Source organism: Triturus cristatus, chromosome 9 (assembly GCF_964204655.1).
Source record: "Triturus cristatus chromosome 9, aTriCri1.1, whole genome shotgun sequence".
In the NCBI taxonomy this organism is placed as follows: domain Eukaryota; kingdom Metazoa; phylum Chordata; class Amphibia; order Caudata; family Salamandridae; genus Triturus; species Triturus cristatus.
The window spans coordinates 933,018,897-933,030,904 of NC_140592.1; the positions used below are offsets into that span (position 1 = coordinate 933,018,897).

Genomic DNA, 12,008 nt, shown 5'->3' on the forward strand with positions numbered 1-12,008 from the left:
TAAAAGTGTCATGTAGGTGTTTATCTGCTGCACCCACCGAATGCTGGTGGTTTATTGGCAGCTGCTAATGGATTCTGCTAGTAACTCTGTTCAGCAGTATCTGGACATTCAAGTGGCTTAGGAATTGAACTCGCATACACTGGAGGGAGAATTTGTCTCTGGAGGAATTGCCTCTTAAGACACATAGCTTCTCGCAGAAAAGGTAGGAGTCTTACCCTTTGAGAACCGAGGCGTTCACCACCAACTTCTTATTTGAGTTTGTCCAATGAGCAGACCATAAAGTGGTTTCTTTGGAGCCTCTAAACTTTCCGAAATAAACAGCCAATGCTACCCTTTCATGCCATTGTCATATGCGTGCTGTCAGGACTTCAGCATTCCTTTCTCGGTTACCCCAGGCAGAAACTTTTTTTGAATGCCTCTCACCTTCCGGGAACCAAGCCTCAGGACCCGTCTTGCCTCAAGTCTTCAACATGGACACTCTAGTATATCCATTACTGTTGATGAGGCGCAGGTAAGGAGGAGTCAGTCCCTCTACTCCAGCTGAGACATTTTGGATGAATGGGCAAATGGCAGCAGATGTGGTCCAACTGACAAGTGTCATAAATCAGATTTTTATTCATGGATATTTGTCTGCAGATCTATTTCTTTTAACTCCGAACTTACAGACTCTGGCTTGGAGATATTAAATTGTAGTAATGAACATTTTGTTTTTACTTTTTTAGAAATCCCACCAAGGGCATAATAATCAACAGGCCCAATGGTACAGATGTGTATGCTGGAGTTCCAAAAGACTACACTAACGAGGTAGGTTTTTGTGGAATATTCTGCCTCTCACTGATGATGGGTACCCCTGTTAGGGCTTACAAGCAGTGTTGGAGCACAATTCCATGTAGTGGTTTTCGCCAAACACATGTATATTTTTGTTGATGTGCTGTCTCTTTGTGGTGGGAATAATAGAAATGAAGTAATTTGCTTTGCATCCCTCATGTTGCGAATGTCAAATGCATTCATTTTTGTAAAATCACTTGGGAACATGTGGCCCATCCAGAATATGCAATTATCAGTGTTTTGCTCAGGTATGAATGAAAATAGCTGAAGCATGAAATTATATTGTTATATTTAAATGGCTATATTTTAAAATATTTCTGCTTGAATTGTTAATTGCTTGAACTGTTGTCTTTAAGGAGGGAACCCCCATTTGTGATCTCACGCTATTGCAGGCTGCTCCTTAATGAAGTTTCCCTTCTGCCTACCAAAAAAGTGTGTTGCTTTGCATGGGGGAACCATTTTTGAACCCCTTTAACCACACCGCTATCTCCCCTTTCCCTAAAGTTCACAAGCAAATGAGATTCATATTAATAGGGGCGATGACCGGATCACCTCCATACCAGTTTCATCTGCACCCACCCCCATTTCTTTTTTGGCACTCTTCCTCCACATCCCACACTCTTCCCTTCAGTTATAGCTCGTATCTCCTTTCACATTTTGGCACGCTATCGTTATGCCAGTTAGAACTTTCCAGCGAAAAGCTGTAATGTGTTGTATCATCAAAATTGACTTGCTTTAAACATATGTTTTTTAAAAATGTGTGTACATTGCTTAAACACTTTATTTAGGGCTTAACATTTTTTTAAGAACCTTTGTTTTTGTCTCATCACAGAATCTGAATTGAAAATGTTCTGTCTATTGAGAATTATTATTTTGACTATATAGTTTTAAATTAGTGTATAATTATATCAGGTTTTATTTAATTTAAGCCTGTTTCTGATATTTTTCAATTTTATTACTCTCAATTCAACAGAGGCAAGGAATCTTGAATAAGAAAATTAGCACAAAATTTCTTTCGGTTTCAACTCTTAATGCACTTTGAGTCCTGCACAGAATGTCTATAGAACAAAAATCAAGCACAATTTAAACAAAAAAATGCATGTACGTTTTGAACACAATAGCTAGGTGGTATTTGAGTCTGTATCATCTTTGTAACCCGCATAACACAGCAATTGGCTCTTAAAGACATCAAAATGCTGTTAGTCCACTATGTTTGCCACAGTGCAGCAATTACCCAGCTGTTCTATTTGAGCAATATAACTGGCTTCTCAAGTTGAAAGATGCACACCGGTTCTGGTTAAAATGACTAAGTAGGAAAAGGAGTAGGAGAAATGCAGGACTGTGAGATGTTAAAACTCCATAAGCGTGGTACTTTTGAAGGGAATACTCTTTTGAATATCAGAACCAGAGATGATCTTTGCACTCTCATGTGGGCTAGTGTTGGTTAGCTCTTATGAGCACCCAGGATGGGATATTGGGAGTTGGCAAGCAAATCGGAATACTCCCATTGAGGGCTGCAGCTACTGCTACAAGCCTGCAAAAGGAACATTACTGACCGCTCCCTGGCCAAAAGTCTGTCTTACGTTTTTTTTCAGGACCCACAAGGGAACAAGCGGCTTCTCTCCAATACTGCAGCAGTTAAGCTCAGGATTTCTTTCATTATAAGCCGATCTGTCATGCTGTGACGTCTTTTCTCCTTACATCATTAAAAGGAAATATAGGCCCTAGAACCCATTGAAAATCCCTAGCACCATTGAAAAATAAATACTGTTCGATGGTTGGTGAGTCTTACACCCCCCTTTAATGAAGGGAGGGGAGTGTATGTTGCAGAACATCAGAGAGGCCAGCACTAGCTTATGATGAAAGAAGTCCAGAGCTGGGCCGATGTGCCAGTGGACAAGAGCCGTTTGTCGCATCAGTGTCCAAAATATACAGCTAGGGAGAGTGCTAATAGTCTTAAGGACAATGAATTACCCTCCCCTCATTATGATCCATCACCTGCAGCTCAGGCTCATAATTGTGGGGAGGGTAATTAAAAGCCAATATTGCTAGCAGATCCGGGCAATAACATATAAATAGTGATATGGATTTGGATTCACTGAATAACCTGCGTTTGTTGATGGGCATCAAAGGGCCTGTAGCTAGGGTCAGTAACTGGGTCCACATCTAATGTGGTGCATGCCAAGCAGGCCAGAGAGCAGTTCAAATATGAAAATACATAAAGACCCATAAAATTGGTCCATGCTACAAGTGATAGGGAGTTTAGAGGGTCACAAAGTACCGCTCCAGTACCTATTCGGTAGGGCAGAATGGAGGGATTGCATGTAGAAGGGATCTCCCATTCCAAGTGCATGTAGAAGAAGGCTTAACTGGTGACCTGAGTTTGAGAACGGTTCCAGAAGACCAGCGCATCGTGTAAAGTGTAGTCTGGAGGTTCTTTCAAAGTTTAAATTTGCCTCTCGCATGCCCCGACAAGAGATTTACTATTAAGCAGTGTGTTCTTTCCTCTTTCTGGTGGACACTAGCTCACATGACCTAAGTTTATCAGAGTGAGAAATATGGGAATGCCTGACATTTTATATGGACATATTTTTCCTTTCTCATCTTGACAACTCTGTTTCCTAATTTAAGCCTTTGGGTTCAAATAGGTATGTCTACACAGTTGGCTAGTTCAAGAATTCACTCATTAGGTTAATCTTACAACGTTATGCAGGGTTTTTCACAGATCTGTCTACCAAAAGAACAATAATTGTCAAAACCAGTAAGTTTGGGCTGGGCAAGCCTGTGAACTCAGTTGTGAGGGTCCTGTGGAGCTCATTTCGTCAGGGTCTTGGGAGCAAGGGGGCACAGTCGGTGTTCGTGCACCTTGGCTGGGGAGCTCGGGTTAGGAGGGTTTTTGGTCGACTGTTCCCGTGTGTCAAAGGCACTCGCGGCTCTCTGTCACACCATAACAGGGGAACAAAACAGGACAGATGGGCCACTCTCTGCGCTGGCTTCTGCAATGCTGGTCTTTGAGGGGTTAAAGTCTGGATTGGATTTCAAACAAGCTTTGGTTGCTGCAGGGGGTCCGGTACCCTGGGTATCGGTGCAGTGCGGCTCCTGGGGGTCCTGGCATCTCCACTGTTAGGGGAGGGGGAGACGGTTCTAACCCTCTGAGGCACAGTGACCCCTCCTGGGTTGCTTATATGTCAGCAGAGCCAGTGGGCAGCAGAACAGTGAACAGAAAGTTGCTGTCGGTGCCTGCAGATTGCAGGGAAGTGGCTCTTCCACTTCAAGATAGATGCAGGCTAGTCGGTTTAGTGCTGGCAGCCCTCCGAGACGTTTGGGGATTGCACAGCTGCAGGACGAGTCGGGTTCTAAGCGAATGTCAGGGCAGGAGCAAGCAGGCAGGATTTGGTGCAAAAAGTCCACAGGTAGTCCACAGTTCTCGCTTCTTTGGCTCTTCTTTGCCCTTCTTCTGTAGTCCGACGAATCTGAAATAATGGCATCAGGGGGTCACCTAAATACTCAATTTAAGGGCGTTAAGTGGAGTGAAAGGTAGAAGCCAATGGGCCGCTTACCATTACCTCTCTATATGACCACTTTCTGTTGGTAGTGGGCATAACCCTGTCCCAGAGTATCTAATCCCACTAAAATAAAAATGGCGGAACCCTTCTTCAGGCACCTTAGGGGTGTGACCCTGGTGGTGAAACACACCTACATGCATAGCTAATTTCCCGCATGTCCTGGTGCCAAATGGGCCTCAGGGCAGGAGGTGGCATCTCCAGGGCTGGGGGAAGCCGGGGTTGTATAACAAAGGCAGCAGGGGCTTTGAAGTCCCTGGCATTGTTATGTTGAAAAGAAAAAGATATATGCAGATTCACTAGCCATCCAGCTAGAGTAGGTGTAAACACCTTCCTCTGTGAGCAGGCATTGTTTCTGGCCTCGGAGAGCGTGGACTTCCAACTGTAGGGGGTCAGAAACATGTCTGTGGTGACAGGCTGGACGATACCAGTCAGCCAGCACACTAAGAGGCTGGTAAGTTTTCACCTGGGTGCTCCTTTTGATAAATCCACTACTGGCATCCATATGGCTATATTAAGACAAGATCTTTGATACCAAACACCACAGGTTTCAGTAAAGCCATCATGTAAGTAGGAGATAAGTAAGCATCGGATGAGACACAGAAGCATTTGAATCAAGAGCACGTTGCATTTTGGGAATTGAAATTGGGGGGAGATTTTAACTTGTTTTAAACTATTCTTAACGTTTTTAAAAAAAAAGCTGAGATTGAACTGGCATTTGCGGGGCTCTTGCGCACTTTACCGTTAAGGCTCCACCTCACCAAATCCCCGGTCCACCACGGAAGTCTGTTGTGTGGAGGGAGGCGGCTAGAGGCGGCGTGGCCTAGGCAGGAAGCAGAAGGGAAGGGCGGCTATTTAGAACAGATGCAAGCGCGGGCGCGCTGAGATAAGTAAGCATCAGATGAGATACGGAAGCGATTGAATCAAGAGCACGTTGCAGTTTGGGAATTGAAATTGGGGGGAGCTTTTAATTTGTTTTAAACTGTTCTTAAAGCTTTTTTAAAAAGTTGAGATTGCACTGAGCATTTGAGGGCACTAGCGCACATTACCGTTAAGGCTCAACCTCGCCAAATCCCTGGTCCACCACGGAAGTCTGTTGTGTCGAGGGAGGTGGCTAGTGGAGGCGGGGCATAGGCAGGAAGCAGAAGGGAAGGGCAGCTATTTAAAACAGATATCCCCGACCGGGACAAGGGGCCAGAAACCCTGGCTCTTGGCCACCGATATCGGAAAGTATTCAGCCTCTCGATTATACAGTTTACGAATCCCATTGAGATATGAATGTACTCATGCCATGAGCATGATGAAAGGCCCTGCATCGTGTTCTCACTTGTCATTTAACCCTGCAAAAATTACACTATCACACTACACCAGAATGACCGAGAGAACGAAAGATGCTCCTCCTCAACTGTAGATCCCTCCCGAAACATGTGGGGGAAATTAATATCTTATTGAGGGATGAACAGTCGGAAGTGATGTTTATAACAGAAACATGGCTTCATAAGGACTCAGAGCCTGATGTGATTCAAGCACTAATCCCAGGGTATTACATCTTCAGACAAGATAGGAAATTGAAAAAAGGAGGAGGTATCGCCATTATTTTAAAAGACTATCTGAGGGAACGCATAGAGCCGGGGATCATAGCAGACTGTGAAAGTATGGCATTTGCGATTTTATTTGCCGCCACTCTTACCCTCACAGAGATCTTGGTCTATCGTCCCCCGGGCCCATATGGACAGTTTTTTAAATCATTAACAGATGCCGCTGCCAGATCGGCAAGTACATCTCCCAATCTGACAGTACTAGGAGATCTGAATCTACACCTAGAAAAGCCTCTCAAAGCGGAGGCAGCAGACCTCACACACAATTTATTGGCCTTTCAACTATTACAAAAAGTGTCTAGCCCCACACATGAAAAGGGCCATATTCTTGACCCAGTCTTTTCAAATGACATACAGCTCTGCACAGGAAGCCCCGTTCGATCCCATGGTCTGATCACTTTCTAATACCCATAACCTGGAACACCCCATATCAGACGGCAGGGAAACAAACCTGCAAGAAATAGGCCCGCCTTTGGGCAAAACTCTCGCCAGAGGTCTGGGCAGAGTCGTTCTTAAACACCAAACCAGGGAATGAGGTTAATACCATGATAGCATCAGAGAACGACAATCAATGGATTAGTGCCTCGTTGGATGCTACGGTCCCATACACATGGATTCAGGATAAGCAGCAGGAAAACAGACGCCAGGGTACTCGCCTAATTTAAGAGAACTTAAACAAAAATGCAAGAAATTAGAGAGAGCATTGAGGAAGAACTCTAATGATGGCAAAAAAACAAAAATAGAGAAGCTATTCAAATATATCAATCAGAAATAAAAAAAACTCAAGCCCGTTTTTTGAGGAGAAAATAACAGCGGCAGCGAATACACCTAGAGAAATATTCTAAATTACAAAAACACTCACTAGGTGCACGGGCCGGATTTGTCATCAGTTTCGGCACAGACTAGATGTGATGAACTAGCGGATTTTTTTAACAAAAAAATTCTAGTCATCTACAACTCGTTTTCCCAAAGCACAAGCACAAACAAGGGGGGGGGGCAGGAAATAGATACCCCATATGATACGACCCAACGTCTAGAAGACTTTCCTACCCTGGATCTGGCCACACTATCACAACTCTTTGTGCAGGTCAAATCTGGTTCCCCTTTAGACCCGGCTCCACTTTTAAAGCTTCACAAAGTAGAAGAAATCATTCTTCCAGCTCTGCTAGAGGTATTAAACTGTTCGCTATCTAGCGGGCAGGTACCCCGGGCATGGAAACATGCCATGATGAGGGCCCTTTTGAAAAAGCCCAATCTTGAGCCAGAGATTTGGAGTAACTATCGTCCTGTCTCTTTGCTCCCTGGGAACAGCAAAATTCTCGAGAAATATGTAAGCAAACTTTTCTTAGGGCATCTAGAGAACCACTCCCTCTTGCATACTACTCAGACAGGATTTAGACCAAACCATGGGACAGAGACAGCCTTGTTAGCAGCTGTGGAAGAATCCAGGAAAATTCTTGATCAGGGAGGGACAGTAGCGGTTATATTACTCGACCTGAGCTCCGCATTCGATACTGCCCATTATAATATCTTGTTTGACAGGCTCAGAAGGGTGGGATTCTCAGGCAAAGTCCTAACTTGGATTGAATCTTTCCTGAAAGATATAGTATATCAGGTGTTCGAGGGGAACTTCACTTCCAAAAGTTTGCCACTTACGTGCGGAGACCCCCAGGGGTCATCATTGAGCCCTACCTTATTCAATATTTATCTTAAACCCCTGGCTGAATTAGTTCTTCCTTACGGGATCCAAATCATCACTTAAGCAGATCATACACAATTGGTTGTAGCACTAAAACATGCAAAGAATACACCAATTAATCTTGAAGCTTGTATGGAAGCGGTAGCTACCTGGATGGATCAGTCTTGTCTCAAACTTAACGGAGACAAGACGGAGTTAATGATCTTAGATAACCATCCAGGTACTCCAATGGAACCAGTGGGATTAAACTGGCTGAAATGTCTTGGGCCAGCTCCAACCCCCAAAGGTCAGATAAAAAGTTTAGGCGTCTGGCAAGACAAATCCCTCAACTTCAAGAGCCAGGCAGTCAAGTTAGCGGCATCCTGCTTTGGCATCATTAGAATGCTGTGGAAAATCCTCCCTTTACTACCGGTACCAGCACACACTTAGGTACCACAAAGGCCTCAATAGGGAAACTGCAGGTGGTGCACAATTGTGCAGCCAGGCTGCTTTATCACACCCCCTACCGCCACTCCGTCAAGCCAGTCTTGAGAAAACTCCACTGGCTGCCAGTTTCAGAACGAATTAGTTTCAAAGCCTTGTGCATAGCACATAAAATCCTTTGGGGGACAGGTCCCAAGATAAATCACTCTCTTATAACTTTCTACCGTCCAACAAGATGTCTCCGTTCAGCCAACCAGTTTCTGGTAGCGGTACCTAAAATCAAGAGAGCATGATCAGGGGGTCGTACGTTCTCTTATAACGCGGCTAAATTATGGAATACTCTTCCGGCTCAGCTGCGTGCAACTGTCAACCATCTATCCTTCCGGAAACAGCTGAAAACGTGGCTCTTCCAGAGACTGCCTCAATGAGGCCACCTCTCGTGTTTGTGCATTACCTATCTCAGCGCGGGGATGCCTAAGGGTAGCCAGGTGCTCTATAAATGTTAATTAATAATAATATAGCGGGGGAACTCGTAATGACCAGTACATATGCTTAAGATGGCTTCCCTGTTCACTCTTACTATCTAGTAATTGAACCAGATCACGCAGGGGCACATCTGCTGATGCAGATGCGTCCTCACATGTAATATAATGCACCCTGATTTAGGGCTACAAGGCCTGCTGTAGGGCTGACTTACATGTATTGCGTGCAATGTCTGCAGGCATAGTACACAGGGTGTGTTCCATGTCGAGTTTTCACATTTGTTTGCACCATTTCACGGAGTCTGCAATGACAGTCTGCATGAGTTTGGTGGTGGGTCCCTTAGGGTGGCACAATGCATGTTGCAGCCCGTAAGAACCCTCTCTAGTACCCATGCCCTGGGTAACAGGGGTACCATTTACTAAGGACTTACAGAGGTACTAAAGGTCTTTCGAGTTGTGGTACCATTGAACAGTTACATCGCTTTAGGGAAAGAGTACTATCACTGGGGACCTGGTTAGCAGGAACCCAGTGCACTTCAGGCAAAATTGCGTCAAATAGCAGGCAAAAAATGGGGGTGACCATGTCAAAAAGGGGAACTTTCCTACAGTAATAAAACAGAGACAGTCTAATGTCTAAAGGTGGTCTGCTTATGTTTTCAAAAGGAAGTTGTATTTAAAAAAAAAAAATGAAAACATAATGAAAAAAGCCTTATAATAAAAACATAAATGAAAGCAGAGAATGATAGCGGAACAAATCAATGGACGAAGCAGGATGACCAAAAGCCCCTATATTTATTCATGTATATGTATGTATTTTTATTATGATTTCTTTTCTTAAGAAAGCATGAAGATGGCGAGACAATCCAGACATAAACATGGGCAGATTAAAGACACAGCTGCTGCATGTATTCTGTTGTATATGACCCCTTTCAAATACCCCTCCTCCAGTTCCCCATACACACTTTACTTGTCATTCCTAGACTGAGTCTGTTTCTCAAAGAAGGGCCTTATAATAATTGTTTCCCACTAAATATTAGAACATGGCCTCTTTTTTTGGTTCTCTAGGAAGTTACCCCTAAAACTTTCTTGGCTGTTCTGAGAGGTGATGCCGAAGCAGTGAAGGGCAAAGGATCTGGTAAAGTTTTGAAGAGGTAATATATCACTTCCGCCTTTGTCTTTGCATGTGTACGCTTTCATGTTTGTATGCTTCGCTCACTCTCATCGGAGATCATATACATATGCAGCCATGCTGACTTCATAGGCACAATGGTGCTGTGTGGTGTGTGCACCTGCAAGAAACATCAGTAGCATATTAGTACAGTCTTATACTTTTGGAGCTGTTGTTGTAGAAAAACTGAGATTAAGTGAGCAAACATTGCTGGTGCTTGATTATGAAGCTGTAGGCCTATGCAAATGTTTGAGTAAATTCCAGGCTTAGGGATTCTTGATGAACTCCTGAGAAGCTGCCACAGATTCACAGGACTATTTCCTGTGTATCGGTTTACACACTTTAAATTTGACGTGGACATTTCTGAATGTAGAAATGCAATGGTAACTTGCATTGCTACTAAGTTTTATGTTTTGCTTCTCCTAGGGAAATATTTGTTTTTTAGAGGACAAGTTACTTGCAGTACACCCCCAACAAATTTGTATAGTGTAATAGGCAATTTATTTTCACACTTTTCTCAAAAAAATATACCTATTACATCCAGAAAACGTTTCACCGTTTCACTCATCCTTACACTAGTTTCCAAGGTTGATGGTCATATATTTCAGTAATGATCAAGTTTAGAGACCAAGAAAGGCCATCATTTCATACCGAAGGCACCCTCCTATTGGTGTATGGTGTATTGTATCCCCAACACGGATAAAATTACTGCTTTTATCCTATCAAACAATTTCGTTGTACAGTGCATGTTTTACCTGGCTGTTATACCATTAAGACGCTTAGTGCAAGATGTAGAATATGACAGTTCATGTATTTATAATGTTCAGTTTTGGGCTTGTGATAACATCCATGGCTCTGTGGGTCATGCAATGGACAGTAAAGATGCACTTGTGATGGGTATGTGCAGTGAAGTGTGTTGTGTCACATTAAAACTTGAAGGTCCATTAGTTCCATTGCAGGATTGATTCACATGGCTCTACATACATGGGGGAGCATACAGTGTTTTCATACTGCCTCGGTCTCTCACAAAACCCCTGATAGTGTCAGCAGTACACTTAGCGTTGGGCAAAATCCCATGCCTACCAGAGGCTATGTAGCTTGCAATGAAAGCATCTTGAAAAACATAATTTGGCTTGAAAGCTCGCAAACTCAAATTTGTGAGCCCACTAAGATCAGAGATGCGTGGTTACAAAATGTTTTGAAATTATTAGGTTATTTTTTGTGAACCCATCTGTTACATCTGCTTAATGTAAAACGTACTCCATCTCTCTTCTTGCAGCGGTCCCGACGATCACGTCTTTATCTACTTCACTGACCATGGAGCTCCGGGCATCTTGGCCTTTCCCAGTGATGATGTGAGTATGGCCATGGGGCGCAGCTTTCACGATTGGTAAAATAAGAGACAGCGTGGAAGCATGGATCTGGAGGCAAGAGAGTTTTAAAGACCTCAGATATGTTCTCCATTCGGAAGGAACATCTGACAAAAAGTTTGTTGGTGTTCACAATACCTCGTCCTCAATTTGTCACAAATATCTATCTGAAAGTCACCACTTGCCTACACCCTTCTCACACATGGCTTACTATTTGCTGCCACTGTCTGAATTTCCGGAATTCTATCGGTATTTTTATTTCTATGTGGTTACTGTATTTACAAGCTTGCAGAAATGATTGAAAAATTTGAATGCTATGTATTTTTTGTATGCAAAGTCTAATATTTTCGTCAATAAATGAGTTTCTTTGAAAACTACGTAATATCCAGAAGAATACTGCAATGTTTGTGGAGATACATCTAGGGCACATTAGGCCATTCCTAAAATGTTGATACTGGGTCGTATAAGAGAGATTGCACATTTTGTGTATATCACATACCGTGAGAAAGGCTTTACCCCCTCCCTTTAACGGTTGTACAAGAATTCCCCACTCCTTATCAGCCTACATGTTTTGAGTCTTGTTTCCTATTTAGAATGAGAAAGAAAGGGGTTGTGTGATCCAGGCCCTTTTTTTACCTCTAGCCACATGCTAGACGGGGGCTGGCTGGGATCACAACTGCTGTGGATAGTTGAGGTCAGTCCTTAGGTGGTTGACCTCTGTGGGTCCTCTTGTAGGCAACTGCACCTCTGTACTCCTAATTTGGTCATTTTAGCTTGTGATTCAGTTATTTCACTAAGCAGAAGAGTTCATTGGAGGATTGCTGTCTTGAAAAGTAATGAACAATAATCAGATTACTCTTTGAAATATAAAAACATT

At 43.3% G+C, this 12,008-nt stretch overlaps 1 protein-coding gene across 6 annotated transcripts in view; it reads left to right on the plus strand.

Annotated features, from left to right (window-relative positions):
* LGMN (legumain) overlaps positions 1 to 12,008 on the plus strand; it is a 135,411-nt gene that overhangs the window by 81,107 nt on the left and 42,296 nt on the right. For all 6 annotated transcript variants that reach the window (XM_085626495.1, XM_085626496.1, XM_085626498.1 and 3 more), the window contains 3 exons: positions 723 to 804; positions 9,659 to 9,744; positions 11,041 to 11,116. In XM_085626495.1, the coding sequence (XP_085482621.1) occupies positions 723 to 804; positions 9,659 to 9,744; positions 11,041 to 11,116 (244 nt within the window). The remainder of the gene's footprint in view (positions 1 to 722; positions 805 to 9,658; positions 9,745 to 11,040; positions 11,117 to 12,008) is intronic.